The sequence below is a fragment of the Entelurus aequoreus genome, linkage group LG16, assembly GCF_033978785.1.
Source record: "Entelurus aequoreus isolate RoL-2023_Sb linkage group LG16, RoL_Eaeq_v1.1, whole genome shotgun sequence".
In the NCBI taxonomy this organism is placed as follows: Eukaryota; Metazoa; Chordata; class Actinopteri; order Syngnathiformes; family Syngnathidae; genus Entelurus; species Entelurus aequoreus.
The window spans coordinates 42,418,315-42,438,117 of NC_084746.1; the positions used below are offsets into that span (position 1 = coordinate 42,418,315).

The following is a 19,803-nucleotide window of genomic DNA, read 5'->3' on the forward strand; positions in this document are numbered from 1 at the left end:
CTGGAGGCCACGCCCCCTCCAGCTCCACGCGGACCTGAGTGACGAGTCGACAGCCTGTTCTCACGTCCGCTTTTCCACGATATAAACAGCGTGCCTGCCCAATCACGTTATAACATCTACGGCTTTTAGAGAGTGCAGTGCACAACTGCACACACAACAAGGAGACGAAGCAGAAGAACGAGGAAGATACAGCTATGGCGAGTTGGCGACGCCGACGACGAGTAAGATGAAGAAATACGCTTGTAAGTTCCAAAACGAATGGAAACAAGAATTTCAGTTTATCCAGGACAGTTCGAAGGGGAAGGGGTATGCTGCCTGTAAATTTTGTAGATCAGACTTCTCCATTGAACACGGTGGCCGAACGGATATACTCACTCATGAACGGACAGCGAAGCACAAGGCGGCAGCAGCGCAGCACCGGTCACGGCCCAGTATTATGGGCCACCTCGCTTAAAAGAGACCCGATGGTGTAACATATGCCGAGACAAAGATGGCTATGCTGATAGCTGCAAGCAACATCCCGTTCTCATTTGCGGATGTCTTCAACAAATCCGTGAAGGATATGTTCCTGGATTCAGAGATCACTCGCCAGTACGCAAATGGCAGGACAAAGGCTACTCAAATAGTGAAAGGTAAGTGTTTTTTGTTTTTTTTAAAGTAAGTAAGCAGCAAGCACAGTACAGTTAGTAGAACAACTGTGTTTTCATTACTGTGTATTTAGTATGTATGTAGTATATAAGGCTGTGCTACTGGCTGCAAAGCATTGCACTTTCAAGTACAACAATGAGTAGATGAGTGTTATGTGTGTGTATATATGTGTAAATAAATGAACACTGAAATTCAAGTATTTCTTTTATTTATATATATATATATATATAATAACATAAATATATATATATAGCTAGAATTCACTGAAAGTCAAGTATTTCTTATATATATATATATATATATATATATATATGAAATACTTGACTTTTGGTGAATTCTAGCTGTAAATATACTCCTCCCCTCTTTACCACGCCCCCAACCACACACCCCACACCCTACCCCACCCATCTCCCGAATTCGGAGGTCTCAAGGTTGGCAAGTATGATCTGAAGTTGTCTTTATTTTTTAGTTTTAATTCCATGATTTTAATAGTCCGGCCCACGTGTGCACAGATTTTCCTCCATGCGGTCCCTGAGCTAAAATGAGTTTGACACCCCTGATGTAGTGCATCAAATTCGGCCACAAATTTTCCCCGAAATAATACTTTGACAAAATAAAAGCATGTTTGATTGTAAGTTCATGAGCTGAAGTATGTTTAGAACTATATTTAGACATATTACTTTGTTTTTTTGGTTTTTTCCCACTCCAGACTGGGCCCCCTTAGGAGCCCAGTCTAGATTGTATTTTTTTACTCATCCTTCCCCGGCGTTTTTACCTTTTCCCCCATCTTTTACGGGGCGCCTTGTGGCGGCCCATCAGCGTTCCTGTTCTGTAACCCTGTACACTGTTTGTTTGTCTAATCTTGAACGGGTTTGTGCTGAAAACAAAGTTTCGTTGTGCTTGTGCAATGACAGTAAAGACCTATCTATCTATCTTCATTTTGTGAGAAAAACTACCATCAGAAAGACAGAAATTCCATGCACAAGTCCGCACACGTCCTGGGTAAGTTGTCCATACAGTATATCTTTCTACACGACTCTTCACCTGCTCGATCAGGTATGCCCCTGCCTCTTCATGCTAAATCAATACACTATACTATATGATTTCTCTGCACAGTGGTACCTTGATTTACGAGTGCCCACTTAATGAAGCTTTTTACATAGGAGTCGTCTCTCTGCTATTTTATTAAGTTGTGAGCAACAGTTTGGGTTAAAAGACTGTTTCAGGCTCAAACCCACCCCTAGTTGGCAGAACACTTAACAATCTTAACAATTTTTGATTCAATATTCATTATTTAAATATTCATGTTTCTTATTAAATAGTGGTGTTTTTTAGGGTCTCAGAACAGATTTGAGTTGATTTGAAAAAAGGAATATTGATTTAGACTTAGACTTACACTCAGACAAACTTTATTGATCCATAAGGGAAAGTGTTCCACACAGTAGCTCAGTTACAAAGGATGGAAAGGGTAAGGATTGAAATGATAATGCAGGTATTAAGTAGACTAAAAATGTACATGTATATATGCAATATTTACATATTATGTCTACAGTATATAATATATATGTTATGTACAGGAGGAGTAGACGGCACAGACCAAAAGGGGGCGTATTAGCTCTATAATTTATTATATATATATATATATATATATATATATATATATATATATATATATATATATATATATATATATATATATATATATATATATATATATATATATATATATATATATATATATATATATATATATATATATATATATATATACACTACCGTTCAAAAGTTTGGGGTCACCCAAACAATTTTGTGGAATAGCCTTCATTTCTAAGAACAAGAATAGACGGTCGCGTTTCAGATGAAAGTTATCTTTTTCTGGACATTTTGAGCGTTTAATTGACACCACAAATGTGATGCTCCAGAAACTCAATCTGCTCAAAGGAAGGTCAGTTTTGTAGCTTCTGTAACGAGCTAAACTGTTTTCAGATGTGTGAACATGATTGCACAAGGGTTTTCTAATCATCAATTAGCCTTCTGAGCCAATGAGCAAACACATTGTACCATTAGAACACTGGAGTGATAGTTTCTGGAAATGGGCCTCTATTCACCTATGTAGATATTGCACCAAAAACCAGACATTTGCAGCTAGAATAGTCATTTACCACATTAGCAATGTATAGAGTGTACTTCTTTAAAGTTAAGACTAGTTTAAAGTTATCTTCATTGAAAAATAAGGACATTTTAATGCGACCCCAAACTTTTGAACGGTAGTGTATATATATAATAAAATACTAATATAAACTAGAGAATGAAGTGTGACAAAATCCAAGAGAGTGCATGGTGTGTGACTATGTATGGAATTAACTGTTGTGTGTTACCGTGAGTGTTGAGCGAGAGGCGGAAGTCCTGGAGGGGAAAGGCAGGCTGCAATGTCCGTGAGACAGGCAGGTTGTCGGGGGGTATAGCGAGGCATCAAAAGGTCCGTGTCCAAGTTGGGGTCAAGGATCGAGGGAGGCAGTCCGGAATCGAACAGGAAGTCGAGGCACACAGCTCGATCACGGGAGACAGGGAAAGCACTGCGGAAAACACAAAGGACATAAGACACGGGAACTGGGTAGGCACAGAGAGAGAGCAAGTATGTGGGAAGGGAGCCAGAGACGCGATAGCCTACTGTGTACAGACAACTACGTTCCGGCACCGGATCTTCGGGTACGCTGGTCTATATGCCATCTGCCCTCATCAGACCCAGGTGCGCTGATTGCGGATTGCTTGCAGCCGAGCTGGGGCGTGGCCGTGATGCGGGAAGAGCGAGCATAGGCGTGTCCCGGCACGCCCCCAGCGGGGGCGCAGGCCATGCTCGCAGCAGAACGTGACAATATACTGATGTATTATATTATTATATTATATTATATTATATGACGGTGTGGCGAAGTTGGTAGAGTGGCCGTACCAGCAATCGGGGGGTTGCTGGTTACTGGGGTTCAATCCCCACCTTCTACCATCCTAGTCATGTCTGTTGTGTCCTTGGGCAAAACACTTCACCCTTGCTCCTGATGGCTGCTGGTTAGCGCCTTGCATGGCAGCTCCCGCCATCAGTGTGTGAATGTGTGTGTGAATGGGTGAATGTGGAAATACTGTCTAAGCGCTTTGAGAAAAGCGCTATACAAGTATAACCCATTTATCATTTATTTATTATATACAATATATAACAAATCCCTATTACCATGAACAATATAGAATACAATTGAGTTGTATTGTCATTATTACAGTGAACAGGTTCAAAGAACAACGAAATTGGAGCAGATCCCCTAAGGCAGGGGTCCCCAAACTTTTTGACTCGGGGGCCGCATTGGGTTAAAACAATTTGGCCGGGGGCCGGGCTGTGTATATATATATATATATATATATATATATATATATATATATTATATATATATATATATATATATATATATATATATTATATATATATATATATATATATATATATATATATATATATACATATATATATATATATATACATATATATATATATATATATATATATGTATATGTGTGTATATATAGCGCACTTTCCGCGCGTGCGATGATGTCACGTTATCGATGAGAAAATGCATTTTTAGACAATATGATTTGCCTTAGCGGCTAGGAGACACCGTGAGTAGCAAGCGGTACAAAGTGGATAAGAAAAGACAGAAAAAAAAAAAAAAAAAAAAATATATATATATATATATATATATATATATATATATATATATATATATATATATATATATATATATATATATATATTTATTTATTTATTTTTTATACTTGGGACTTCCCGCGGGCCTGATTTTGGACGCGGGCCGTAGTTTGGGGACCCCTGCCCTAAGGTGCATACACAATAATATAGTAGTATAAATAGTAAAAAAAGATTTAAAAAATAATATATATATCTATACACATATCCATACATATGCATATATATACATATACACATACACATAATACCTGGGATTTATACAGCGCTTTTCTAAGTACCCAAAGTCGCTTTACATGTAGAACCCATCATTCATTCACACCTGGTGGTGGTAAGCTACTTTCATAGCCACAGCTGCCCTGGGGTAGACTGACGGAAGCGTGGCTGCAATTTGCGCCAACGGCCACTCCGACCACCACCTATCATTCATCATTCAATTCACCGGTGTGAGTGGCACCGGGGGCAAGGGTGAAGTGTCCCGCCCAAGGACACAACGGAAGCAATTTTTTTGGATGGTAAGAGGCGGGGAGTGAACCTGCAACCCTCAGGTTTCTGGCACGGTTGCTCTACCCACTATGCCATGCCACCCATATACACATACATATATACACATATATTACAGTATATTACAGTATATGTACCAGCTGCAGCAAAACATAAATAAATTTAAAAAAAAAAATTTAATTAAAAAGGGCAACATAAAATAGAGAGTAGATCCAGCAGAAAATTGACATTATAAACAAAGAGAGGTAGCTAACATAGAAGCGGTCAGGTAATGGACAGATATCATCTATTACTGTATGTTTGAGATGTGAGTATGACTTATGAAGTCAATTACGGAACCAATGTCAAGATGGAGTAGTAGTAACAGTAGTAATAGCAATTGTAGAATCGTTATAACAATAATGTGACTCCTAGTCGCCCTCTGCTGGTTGCCACGCTGCACTGCGTGCCCCCTCCTCCCCCCCGGGCAGGCGGCCCAGATTTGGGTGAGCAATGATGTCACTGTTTCCATGGAGACGCTAATCTGTCCTTGTTTTGGCTCATGGCGGGCAGAGGGGGGTTGTGGAGATCAAAGGTGCTGATGAACTGGAGCAAAAAGCAGGTCAGGGATGCGGCAGGAAGAGGGGGCGGGGCCAGGCAAGGGGGGCGGGTCCTGTGGGGCTGCAGTGTGGATGCAGGAAAGGACAGCGAGCATCAAACTTCATCACCGTCATGGCGTGTGGACGCAGCGGCAAGGTCATGGGGTCAGCCGCGGTCCCGACATCTGCCACGATTTGACACACAAGTGTGTGCGTGTGTGACATTACATGGAGTCCCTCCTAACTTGATATTATTTCCCCCCCCCCCCCATCTTCAACACCGCCATCATTCAAATGTCAGCAGGGGTCCTGATTGGCTGGCTAGGAGGTGTGGGCGGTGAGTGACAGCCAATCGTGTTCTGCATGCCCCACAACGTGATGACTCCCCCATCTATTCCATAACCACTGTGCCTCTGTGAGGGAGGGACTCTCTTATACTGACCGGCCATCTTTGTGTTTCTCTCTCACACACACTCAGCAGAGGCCCACCCCCCCGCAGCTATTTATAGCTCAGCAGCCATCTTTGTTGCTTTTAGCGTCACAGGCAAAGGGGCGGGGCTGAGAAGAAGGACGATGTTGACACATTTAGCTTAATGAGAACCACGATCAGTTTTTATCGGCCACACAGGGAATTTGATATGGTAGACACGCACCTGGGGATAGGCTGATTGGCAACACCGAGTTGGCCCGAGTGTGTGAATGTGAGTCGATGAGTCGGCGACTTGTGTAACCCCGCCTTCGCCCGAGTGCAGCTGGGAGAGGCTTTACGCTGTAATATCGACGACTCTCAAATCAAAAATATCGATATTTTAGTTCAGGCCGCATGCTGAAAAGTCAAAGTATGCAGGGGTCATATTGACAACTTTTTTAATTAATTTTTTTTTTGCTAAAAACAGATTGTGTCAGCTTTGCATTATAGGTGACTAAGCATAGAATTAAAAGAATATGTCTTTTTCTCACTACATACCTTTTTTTTCTTAAATGTTTACTGTTTCCCCCCCCCCCTGTAAAATAATATGATTGTATAACTGTATAACCTTGTATGTCAAAAATTCTGCCTGTACAAAAATATTAATGTTCAATTACACATTAGTTTGTGATTTCTCATGATTATTTCCTAAGTTAGTATAATCTTTTTTTTTAATTTACTAGCAAAATGTTTATATTTTATGTATATTTTTTTTATTTTGAGAGCTTCTGATACAGTGGTTCTTAACCTTGTTGGAGGTACCGAACCCCACCAGTTTCATATGCGCATTCACTGAACCCTTCTTTAGTGAAAAAATAATTTTTATTTTTTTTCAAATTCAAGACAAAGTTATATGTTTTTGGTAACACTTTAGTATGGGGAACATATTCTAAGTAACAAAGACTTAATTTAGAGTTATTTAGTGAGGGTTAGGGCCAGGGTTAGAGTTAGGGTTATAATAAGGCCATGCCGAAAAAGGCATTAATTAGTACTTAATAATGACTAGTTAAGAGCCAAACTTTCAACCAAGGGCCACATACCGAAAACACAAGAATGGGGGATCTTGAAATTATTTTTTAAAACGGCTATAAACAGATTATATATTTGTCCCTTTTTATTCTAATTTTAGCTCTTAACTGTTTTGTTTTATTATTTTACTTATTTCCTTTTTTATTGTTTTGTTTTTCTGTTGTACATGCACCCGGGGGCTGATTGGTAACACGAAAGTGGCCTTAGTGTGTGAATGTTTGAATCTGTGTTGGCCCTGCGATGAGGTGGTGACTTGTCCAGGGTGTACCCTGCCTTCTGACCGAGTGCAGCTGGGATACGCTCCAGCCCCCCGTGACAAAAAGGGACAAATGGTAAAAAATGGATGGATGGGAGGATGATCTTTTCTGCAGTCCTGATTGTCTGTTGCAGTGTGTCCAGCTTGGATGCAGCTCCAAATCAGACACTGATGGGAGGTGTACAGAACAGACTGAATGATGGTGTTAAACATGAACAGCAGTTCCTGGGGAAGGTTGACCTTCCTGACCTGGTGCTTGAAGTACATCCTCTGCATTGCCACTCCAAAAATATATACGTGTTGTTTAGGTTACATGAAGAGAACGTCACGTGTTCAGCCGTGGGCATTATGATCATAGAATAGGCAGCACCCTCTGCTGGAGCTCGGCGGTGAGCACACGGGACGTTTTCATGAAAGAATATTTATTGACAGTATGACATTATTCTACAAAGAAAATTTCTTACACAGATAATTTGGTCCGTACATATTTTCCCGCCAACCTGATGAAACAGACTTCCGCGTACAGAACCTAGCCTACATTTCCTGTAAAGTTGAGCATTTAAATGTAAAAAAGGGTCTTTAGGTTATAATCAAGTCTTCATCATGTACATATGCATGAAATCCACAACCTTCTGCCAGAGCGACCAGACGCATGAAGACAGGAAGTAGACATTTTACTTCTCCAACAACCTGCAAGACCAACAAAGTAAGGTAAAAATCATCATCGTCATTATCATCATCAGTAGGGCGCCCACGATGGAGACTCACTTGTAGCTGCCACCGCCGTCCTGCAGGTTGAGCACCAAAGTGTCAGCGCTCAGGTAAACTTTATTGCTAGACTGCGCCATCTGCAGGTCAGAGTTAGTTCAAGTGTTTAGCATGTGTGAAAGTGTCACAATACAAGTTTCTGTGCCTTTCATAGCACAATGTTTTATTTTACATGTTTTTTTTCCATTCATCCATCTTTTTGTCAACCACCATCTATCTATCACTCATTCATCCTTTCATCAATTTAAACATCTATTCATCAATCCACCGCTCATTAATCCATCTGTCATACATTATCCATCTATTATCACTTTATCCATTATTACTCATCCATCCACTATCATCCATACATCTGTATCACTTATTCATCCATCTATCTATCACTCATTCATTTAGTTATCCATCATTCATTTTATCCAACATTCTATCGTCACTCATTCATCCATTTATCAACCACTTTATTTCTTTACTCATCCATTATCATCCATCTATCCAACACTTCATCTATCCATCAATCATAACTTCATGTGTACATCTCACCAACACTTCATCCAGCACTCATTCATCTATCATCACTTCATTCATCCATCTAGCCAACACTTCATCCATAACTCATTCATTCATCATTACTTCATCCAACCATCCATCCATGGTTGAGATGCTGTTCTACATGAATCACATTAAAAGGTGTTTCAGTACCGTCATGGCGATGTTCTGCGCCGCCCGAATCTTCCTCAGCTTCAGATAGCCTGGATTCTTTGTGACCGCCCTGCCCAGCTGACACACACAAACACACACATGCGAACAAAAGAAGTGAGGTGATGTTGCGTGATCACACGATAAGACAGATGATAGAGTCACCATCTTGGCAGCCTCAGCTTCTCCTTCGGCCTGAATAATTTTCTGTCTCTGTTCCTGTATGGCCTTTTCAACATAAAACTGAGCTCTCTGCGCCTCCTGCTGGGCTGCATGCAAACACACAACATTTAATGAGGGTGATGAAAATGAAGTGTTTTCTCTTCAAAACCAGTTAGTGGTCTTTTAAACTTCTGGTGTCTCCTCACCGACTTGTTTGGCCTCCACGGCTGCTGTGTATTCCCGACTGAAGCTGAGTTCTGTGATAGCCACGTCGTCCAGGATGATGTTAAAGTCCTTGGCTCGCTGCACCAGCTCTTTGCGGATCAGCAGAGACACCTGAAGAGAGGTAGGCCGTCTTTGAAAACACTTGATGCAGTGATAAATATATTCAAGTTGACTGCAGGTATTCATGTAACAAGTACAACTACACCATCATTTGTGTAGGAATTACATGTGAATGTTGAAAAGCTGAAGTTGTACTGAAATGATGTACAACAATTGGAAAAAGTTTAGATGTCTAGAGTGTGGTAAATTATGGGTTTGAATGTTTTGATGAGATTCATTTTGGACCTGAAAATGGGGAATTGCAGGAAACCAGGGAATTTGTTTGGATGTTATTAGATATGCAAATCAACATTTGCGACCCCCAAAACGTGCAGATTTTTGCTAAAAAAAGAGAGACAAACTTGTGGCACATACAATTGAGACTTCCCCTCAAATATCATATGGACAGAATACCTAAAAAGTGTGTTGGGGGTTTGACCAGCAGGGACACCAGCGCAAAGACTGCGCACAACCGATAGACGGGACCGGTCAGAAATTGGCAATAGGGAGAGCAACAGAAGCCTCTGGAATTATTGCATCTGCACTCTCAATACAACCACAGGATGAGCCAACAGTGACCGTCATCATCTATGGACAAGACCATTCAACTCAATCACAAGCATATCTCAGTTCTGCTGATGCTCCAAATTTGTTTTTCTTTTATAATCAGGGATCCGAGCGAAGCAAAAAAAATTAGAGGAATTGAAAAACATCAGCTGGGGTTCAAGGGCGCCATTTGCGGGGTAAAATTTAAGAGATTTTACCAGTGGTGTGCCGTCAGGGCCAGCAAGGCCTTCTCTGCTGGCCTAACATAACCAGAAATCATTATCATAATTAAAGATAAAATTATTCATATTCTCTTCATGTCATATTATGCTCGTTCCAGTGCTGTTGTTTTTAGTTTTAGTTCATATCCAATCAGAATTCAGCTAGCTTATGTTGCCATAATGTACGAAATCTGCCCGAGGCCTTCAGAATCAACAATGTGGGCATCCGTGCACTGTAAGCGAACAGGGACATACAGTGATAGACAGTTGCAATAGCCAATCAGATCATGAGTCAGTAAGGCCTTCTGGATTAACCTGACTCTTGCCAGATCCTTGTAGTTCGCTGAGCTCCACACAAGGATCTGGGCTCGAGGGCATTGCAAACTCCTTCAAGATAGCAAAAAATAATGAACCAATCAGGATCGCCAGGCGGGATTTCATAGATGTGACGTAGCGCCGAAGCGACTGTTTGATTCAAACAACAATGGCGAGGCGTCGTGTGCTGACATTAATTCTGCATATTTTCTTTGCACAAACGATATCGATAGTCTACTGACATCGCTGCGTTTTTAAGTAAAAGTTCTCTAACTTTTCGCTGTGTCGTTATCCAATACGTCGGCTGTTCTGTTTTGGATTTCCCAGCGTCGCTCTCATGAGCGTCACGGGTTGATTTCGATGTCAGTGGTTGAAGTAGCACGTCATTCAAGATAACAGACAAGTGGTTTATCCAATCACATACAATGATTTTTTTTACAAGGCCCCGCCTTCTGAAATACATCTCCTATTGAGAAGTCCCAGATCCTTGTGTGGAGCTCAGCGAACTACAAGAATCTGGCGAGAGTCAGGTTACTTCTAGATGGCCTCACGTTGAACGTCCCATTGTGATTGGATACTCATCGGGACGGATAGCGGATTAATTTGAGAACACAGATTGAGAGACAGTTGCGATAGCCAATCAGATCACAAGTTGTTGACAGTAGCCTATCTAAGTAGCCTGATGTTAACGAGACTGTGATTGGATACTCACTTGTCATTCCAAAGTGAGTATCCATTCACAAGTTTCAATTTAGCAGGAAGCGGGAAGTGTTGCGCCGTAGCCAGACCGGTATAGCAGAGAAGGAAAACAAAAAAATTATTAGGTGGCAGATATATACTGTATTTGCAAGGCCATTTTCAAGAAGGATATGTATAGAGAAACTACATTTTGTGAGATGATGTCGGCCAACCCTGGAAGCTAGCTCAGCTGTTCTGGCGATGGAATGGGGAAATGCTCGCCATTTCCACTCGAATAAGCCGACGACGAGGAGTACCACTGGCTTATACGGCGTCGAATAGGTGCTATAAATTATGATTTTAATTTCGACAGTACCACATAAGATATGTTTTAATTGCTGATGTGTTTTAATTATTTTTTAAATGCGCCAGAAAATAACCCGTTTTGTACACTGTTGATGTGGTCTAATGCCCAGTAGGGCGTAAATGTGTTTTTGTATAGTATTTCTCCAGCAATGGTCATGTAGTGACAAATTATGATATTTTGAGAGGTAATTATTGAAGTCGGACATCACTGAAGGCCTAGGTGGGAAACGCACGGCTGGCCACTGGACTTTACCATTTTTAAGATGCTTTAAAAGGCATTTACTACATAAAAATTATGTAGAAATGCAAGAAAACTTGCCAATGGTTTCTATAAATTAGTTGATATAGCCATTTGGCTGACCCAATGTGCTGTAAAGATAATCACTAATAAAGATGTGATATCACTGCTCCAAATATCTTGTCAAGAAGCTGACAAGAGTCTGCGTCTTGTAATTTGTGGAGATCAGTTCCTAATAGTCTTATACAGGTTGGGAAGGGCTGTTTCGGTTATGTATTTATGGCTAGGCAAGCAGCGAAATCCCACATTTTTCACCATAGAGAGCGGTTGATCATCCAATACTATGATTTCAATACATTTACCGAAAATGACGACTCCACGTTGGGATTCCCGTGAAAACCTTTCTTTCCGCTGGAATTAATCTGTTAGGGTTGTTGTTTTTGTCCCGCCTTGTTAACTTTTAGCCGCGGTAACTTTATTGTATGCGTTTGGATGGCGTGTTATCAAGTGCTTCACTAAGTTACTTGTATTGAAACATCCTACATGCCCCCCCCCCTCGAAACAGAGATATTGCAATGTTTACATGTTGCCGTGCGACTTGTCGGCTGCTCAAGTTTGTACATTTCTACAGCCGGTTGTGCACGCAATGACCAATTAAACATTTTCATTCATACGTTCCTGATAACTTGGGAGCTTCTAATACTCTAGTGGGAGCACCAGTGTTGAAATAATAACTGATGCATCTTTGTATGATTTTTTTTTGCTACATCGCCTAGCCTATGGGTGTCAAACTCTGGCCCGCGGGCCAGATTTGGCCCGCCGTGTAATTTGACTTGGCCCTTGAGGCAATATCAAATTAACACTACAGCTGGCCCGCCACCGCATTCACCACTAATTCTAATACTTGAGTCTTCCAAACGCCAGCCAGCCCGTCAGCCAGTGCGGCTTCTGAATTCACACACAAATGAATGCAACGCATACTTCATCAACATCGATACAGGTTACACTGATGGTAGCCGAATAAAAAACTTTAACACTGTTAGAAATATGCGCCACACTGTGAATCCACACCAAACAAGAATGACAAACACATTTCGGGAGAACATCCGCACCGTAACACTACATAAACACAACAGAACAAATACTCAGAACCCTTTGCAGCACTAACTCTTCCGGGACGCTACAAGGTGTGTGTGTGGGGGGGAGGTTTGGTGGTAGCGGGGGTGTATTTTCATTATTGTTATTTTATTTTCAAATTTATTATTAGCCTGTGGAAAAATGTATTTTGATATTTACCTCAGAAGGCTGCACATAGAAAAGAGGCATTACATTTTTATTTAAATTGTATTTGATATGCCATTGATATTCTTTAATTATTATTATTATTATTTGAAACTCGATTTTGCATGTCACTATAAAGTTATATAAGCCTTGCTTGTTCAATATTCAATGCAAAACTTGTTTGGGTCCCTATTAAAAGGTTAATTTGTTCAACCTTGGCCCGCGGCTTTGTTCAGTTTTAAATTTTGGCCCACTTTGTATTTGAGTTTGACACCCCTGGCCTAGCCCTATAGGATGTGATAATCAGCTTGGAGTAATCCCAAATATAGAAGCAACACGACACAAAAATTTGTAACAACAATAATTCCTCAAAAGTCTAGCGACCCAGTAATCCCCAGGCCAATATTAATCCACTCAAAATGTAAAAATGTAAATAATATAAAAATGCATAAAGTTCCTTAGAAGCAAGACAGCGTCCGCTGACAGGTGCCTAGTCGCTGTCTAACGTCACTCCATCGCGCCACGTTTGAGGGGCATCAAAACACACCTTGCTTAAATGCACACCCACCAAACATGCCAATTGATTATACTGATTTATGTGATATATTTGATATGGATAGATGCATATACATTTCCATGTAAAAGGTATGTGCTTTGCCTACATAAATATTATTTCCAGTTGAGTGTAATTGTACTGAATAGAAACAGTGATAGATTTGTGTGGTGTTTACAGGATGAGGACATACTGTAACTGCATTTCACCTTGCACGGCAAACATATTTGACTTGTTTAAGACTTAAAAAGCAGGTGTTGAAAAAAGACTTCCCAACTGGGAGATGTTACACGATGTTAATCTCTTGTGCCAATAAACATTGTAATAAAAAGGAATTTTTTAACATCTTTATTTGCAACAAACTACATTTAGTACGGAGTACCGATAAATAATAAGGAATATCAATTAGAGTATTGTATAAAATCCCAACGATAAACATCCCTACTTTTGAATATGAATTTTGTCAGGGAAAATCTCAACTCACAGACAAAGTAATTTTCTTTAAAGTTGTTGAGTCACTATTGAAGTGTCTCACCTGCGCTCGCTGCGTGATGAGCTGCGAGGCGTTAAATTTGGCCACAACGCTCTTGAGCACCTCGTTGACAATGGAGGGCAGAACACGTTCATTGTAGTCTTTGCCCAGTCGCTGGTAGAGCGCAGGCAGGCAGGACGCTTCCGGCCGCGACAACACACGCAGCCCGATGTTCACCATCTGCAAGTCTGACATTGGCAAAAACATCACGACATCTGGTTAACGCAAACTCACCTTGGACCTAGGGCTCTCCTGTCTGACCTTTGCTTCCTGTAAGGGAGGAGATCTTCCTGGGCGTGGCTCTGATGTCATAGATGATGGGATACTGGAACCATGGAACCCTGTGCACCACAATCATTATCATCATCATCAAAATACTAAACAGAATGTGGAACTGACCTGAAGTGAAGACCTTCAGTGAGGACTGTGTCCATCTGCATTCCTCCAAGACGACTGAAGATGACCGCTCGCTGACCACCTTCAACTACACAACACACACTTTTCTATTTGGAGCACCTTCTTAATGGACACGCACACACGCGCAGTAGGGCTGCACAATTAATCAAATTTGAATCATGATCACGATTTTGGCTGCCACAGTTAAATGAGGATGATGGTCGGCGATATTAACATTTGAAAAGCATGCTGCGCTGCATATCAAATCAAACACTTTCACAACTGCGGCGGCCCTGTGAAGCATGTGCCCGTCCACGCCAGAGGCCATTGTGTATGAGCACAAAACTCCACCACCATCATTTCAGAAAGTTATTACTTTAAAAACAGTTCATGTGACATAGCGTTTGGTGAATGCTTTGCGGTGTATAGTTAATCCCTGTATGACATATTTCTGCTGTAACTCTTTATGGATCTGTTTGGTTACCAACACAGTTTGTGTGCCCCAAATGTTAAAAACTCATTCTTATGCTCTTGGACCTTTGCAAACAAGCCGTTTTGCTTGTCTCTTGGGAGTTGCACTAACAGGACTAAAAGCTAACCATTGTGAAAAAAATTGAGTCTGGAGACACTTTTCCATCCAGTGCCAACATTTATTGCCGGTGTTCTGGCAAGAAGAGCTCCCCGTTAGAATTCATGCATCCCCTGCATCTACGCATGCGTATGAATCATGGAAATATAGTAATGTAATTGCGCATTGAAGGACTCTTTCACATAAATTCAAATGTTACACTAAATATTTTCACACTACAAACGATCAAATGTATGGTTAGATCAAACTGGGGTGTCCAAATGATGACGCATGAAACGTGGGCAAAAAAAGCATGAAAAAAGGAAAAGTAGAGCTAAATCAGAATCAGAATCAGAAATACTTTAATAAACCCCGAGGGGAAATTAAGATTTTCAGCACAATCTAGGGCGGCAACTAACGATTAATTTGATAATCGATTAATCTGTCGATTAATCGACTAATAATCGGATAAAAGAGACAAACTACATTTCTATCCTTTCCAGTATTTTATTGAAAAAAAAACAGCATACTGGCACCATACTTATTTTGATTATTGTTTCTCAGCTATTTGTACATGTTGCAGTTTATAAATACAGGTTTATAAAAAAAAATGTAAAAAAATAAAAAATTGCCTCTGCGCATAGCATAGATCCAACGAATCGATGACTGAATTAATCGCCAACTATTTTTATAATCGATTTTAATCGATTAGTTGTTGCTGCCCTAGCACAATCCCATTCAAAAGCAGACAAACATGACAGGGAGACAAAACAGGATCGCTGACGGGTCTGCCAACTTCCGGCGCCCCTTACAAAAAAGGTGAGAAACAGGTAAATGCTTGTCTTTAAATAGAATAGAATTTACATGATGGTGTTGCGTGCCCCCCAACACTGTTTTACCTAACAATGAATAATCGTTATTTCAATATTGATAATAATAATCTGGATTATTATTTTGGCTATAATCGTGCAGCCCTGTAACGCACGCACACATGCACACACACACCTGTGTACATGGCTTCCTTCACACCATATGCCAGAGCACCAGCAACAGCAAGCAGCTTGGCGCCACTTCCCATTCCCTTGGGCCCCATAGCCATCCTGAGTGCTATCTGCCGCAACTGCTGAAGGAACCCCTGCAAAACACAACCGCTACAATATTGCAACTCAAATTCAGCATTGGTCTTTGTCTCAAATTTAGGTCCTAAGTGTGTGAATTTAGACAGTGTATTGCTGTCGCAAATCCATCACTGTTGCCACGCACTTACCAATCACTATCTTTACTCGCCTCATCTTCTGATCATTCTGCTATTATTTCAAATTAGTTCCCCTCCTTCCGCTTTGTAGTTAACATGCCGAGTAAAAGGGTGGTAAGCAGGGCTGGTTTTTGCTGTGGGCAATGTGGGCGACCGTCCAGGGCGCAATCTACGCACAGCAAAAAAAAAGAGGAAAAAAAAACTAAATTTGCCAGTTTTATAGACTATGACCGCTCATTTCCATTAACAACCCTTTTCATAAAAAGTTACCAGTTCAAATGGAACGCAACATAAAAGTACAGCACAATAAAAGTCCAGACTGCAAATCATTTCCCGCCCTGTGAAAGTCTCTGCTGCTGCGCGTTGACCGCCTTTGAGTGCTTTGGAACGACGGTAGCATCCTGCTTTGTGGTTTCACCTCAAAGTCTCCAAAACACAAAAAAGTCTCCACTAACACCGGTAAAAGTCGCTCGATTTGTCACTAGTAGCCGTTTACAAAAAAAGTCGCCAAGAGGATTGGAAAGGGGGCAGATTTAGCGACAAAGTTGCCAAATTGGCAACACTGGAAAGTCAAGAGGCAATTTGGCAAAGGGGTGAGGATAATCTGATCCCAGGTCAGTGAGGCCACACAGATCTTCCAAATAAATTGTATTTTCATTCCTAAATTGAAAAAGACCCTTATACCTACATGTAAATAATTGGGTTGTGTGGGGGGGAATACATTTTGTGCAGTCATCAATGTAACTTCGGTTGATTGACGGGCAAAAACGTACTTGAGATCCTCGATGTCACTGGAGCGTCTCTCTTGACTTGCCATAATCAGACAGCAACAATCATACAGTTGCACAACAGAATTCATATGATAATGTGATTGTTGATTTAGCATCAAAGAAGGCTAGCAAAGTCAAGTTTTAGATTGCACTTCACACCTGTTGTTCATGTTAGTGCCAGTAGTAAACAGGGTGAAAAACACAGGTTGAAAGATCTGCTACAGTTTGAGCACTACATTCATATTATGTTAATTATCTGCTGTTTCTCTATGTACAAAACTGGTGTGTCATCATAACTGGAACTAGAGGCGGCAATCTTTGGACACCTCCTGATTCGATTTCGATTACAATTCAGGAGCTACGATTTGATTAAAAATCGATTATTGATGCATCTTTATTTTATGTATATTGATGCAGATGCAGTTTTACATTTCTTTTTGTTTCATTAAATAAGCCTTTATCACTTGCAACTAAAAAAAACAATTCATTTGGAATAAGAAACCGGTAAATTAATTCCCCATTAATGAAAATGTATGAACAACTGGACCATAAGTGCCCAATAATAAAGGAGCTGCTTGGGTCTCTGTGAGGTGGCTTGCTGCAGTCAGACAAATTTTAGAACTGTTGGCATTACTTAATTTAAAATAAATAAATTGACTATCGATTATTGACGTTTACTAATCGATTCTATAAATCGTACATGTCCGAATTGCGATGCATCTAAAAATCGATTATTCAGATGTTATCAGGATAATGCAAAAAAATTTTTTTTATGTAAAATATGAAACAGTTTACTGCAGGAATCTTTTTTATGCTCCATAAAGTAAGTTTTTTATGTTAGCGTTCTTCATAGATTTTTCAAGCACAGTTTTTCAATCCTGTGATGGAAGGATTTGGGCATTGATGTTTATAGGGACGGTGTGGCGAAGTTGGTAGAGTGGCCGTGCCAGCAATCGGAAGGTTGCTGGTTACTGGGGTTCAATCCCCACCTTCTACCATCCTAGTCCTTGGGCAAGACACTTCACCCTTGCTCCTGATGGCTGCTGGTTTGCGCCTTGCATGGCAGCTCCCGCCATCAGTGTGTGAATGTGTGTGTGAATGGGTGAATGTGGAAATACTGTCAAAGTGCTTTGAGTATCTTGAAGGTAGAAAAGCGCTATACAAGTATAACCCATTTATTTATTTATCATTATATACTGTTTTTCATTTATATTTCATGTATTTATCTTTTTTTTTCTGTTCTTGTTACCTTTATGTATTGAAGATTTTATAATCAAATAATACAGTATAATATCATATAATATTGTTGTGTTGGGGTTTAGGGGCATATCTTTTTTTTTGGGGGGGGGGGGGGTCGAAGGGATGGTTTCGCCAAGGGTGTAAATCTAGCCAGGTTCGCCTCTGTTGGTATGTGTCCTTCTATCCATTTTCTACCGCTTGTCCCTGCCAACTGTTATTTGCTGCAAATGTACCATTTCGAGTACAACATCCGGGTACTGACAGTGTAAGCTACTACCGTATTGCGTTTCAACGTACTTCTTATTATGGATACATTGTGTTAATTAGTCGTAGTCAAAAGTGTAAGTACACAAGTGCACTAATTAAGCCACATAATTAGCAAATTTGGACACAATGTAAAACACTAACATTAATGTTAGAACATTGACAACATTTGAAGAAAACACTAAATACAAGGCATCTTCTAATTCTGAGCTGAATGCAATATTACGAGCCAAAATGTGTACAGTGAGTACTTAAATGTTGAAATAAAAACTAATTTAATAAAATTGAAACTGTAAAAAAGGGACGTGAGAAGTTCACATGGATCTGCTGTTTGCTAGCTAGCCAAAGTTTACATTTGAAGTTCCGTCGCAGGAAGAGAGGAGTAAATCGATTCGAAGGCAGACATTTGACAAAGTATGTTAGTGTTAAGGGTTAGGTGGTTTTAAAAAACAATAAGTAACTGTAGCACTCACGCCAGGGTCTTTACTCGCCATGCTTCTTACTCTGCGTAGCGAATTTAGCCAAGGTCAGGCGAAGATACACTTCCGGGTTCGCGTTGCAGTATGGGAAATGTAGTATTTCTTGAACGGTTACCTTTATTGTTTACTGCAGTGTTTTTCAACCACTGTGCCGCGGCACACTGGTGTACCGTGAGATATTGTTTGGTGTGCCGTCGGAGATTATGTAATTTCACCTAATTGGGTTAAACATTTTTTTTTGCAAACCAGGAATTATAATACGCAAATGTACCGTTGTTGAGTGTCTCAAGCTCGGCAGAGTAACTGTGTAATACTCTTACATATCAGTAGGTGGCAGCAGGTAGCTAATTGTTGTGTAGGTGTCGAGAACAACGACGATGGTTTGCAGGTAAAAGGGTATCTAACGCTTAAACCAAAAATAAACAAAAGGCGAGTGCCGCTAAGAAAAGGCATTGAAGCTTAGGGATGGCTATACAAAACAAATCTAAAACTGAACTGGCTGCAAAGTAAACCAAAACAGAAAGCTGGACGACAGCAAAGACTTACAGCGTGTGGAGCAGACGGCGTCCACAAAGTACATACGTACATACCATGACAATCAACACCAAAATAAGAGTGCAAGACAAGAACTAAAATACTACACACAGGAAAACACCAAAAAACTCAAAATAAGTCACGGCGGGATGTGACAGTTCATGACAGTACACTTTGAGACAAGAGTTATAGTGATGCATGGTTGGTTATGGTCAGAGATGGGTAGTAACGCGTTACATTTACTCTGTTACATCTACTTGAGTAACTTTTGGGATAAATTGTACTTCTAAGAGTAGTTTTAATGCAACATACTTTTACTTTTACTTGAGTATATTTATAGAGAAGAAACGCTACTTTTACTCCGCTCCATTGATCTACATTCAGCTCGC

At 40.4% G+C, this 19,803-nt stretch overlaps 1 protein-coding gene across 3 annotated transcripts; it reads right to left on the reverse strand.

Moving 5' to 3' along the window:
• Nucleotides 1–7,634: 7,634 nt before the first annotated feature.
• LOC133631023 (prohibitin-2-like) lies at nucleotides 7,635–18,994 on the reverse strand. 3 transcript variants are annotated; one of them, XM_062022985.1, is made up of 11 exons: nucleotides 18,875–18,994; nucleotides 15,879–16,008; nucleotides 14,309–14,393; nucleotides 14,171–14,250; nucleotides 13,913–14,097; nucleotides 9,062–9,191; nucleotides 8,859–8,962; nucleotides 8,697–8,774; nucleotides 7,998–8,077; nucleotides 7,859–7,919; nucleotides 7,635–7,772 (listed from the first exon to the last, which is right to left on the reverse strand). In XM_062022985.1, exons 1-10 carry the CDS (start codon nucleotides 18,893–18,895, stop codon nucleotides 7,904–7,906), a joined length of 909 nt encoding a protein of 302 aa, XP_061878969.1. In that variant the 5' UTR covers nucleotides 18,896–18,994; the 3' UTR covers nucleotides 7,635–7,772; nucleotides 7,859–7,903. The 3 variants fall into 3 exon arrangements, with proteins under 3 accessions (XP_061878969.1, XP_061878970.1, XP_061878968.1); XM_062022986.1 differs by adding an exon at nucleotides 16,141–16,297 and having other exon boundaries at nucleotides 7,635–7,919; nucleotides 18,875–18,957; XM_062022984.1 differs by having other exon boundaries at nucleotides 7,635–7,919.
• Nucleotides 18,995–19,803: the final 809 nt, after the last annotated feature.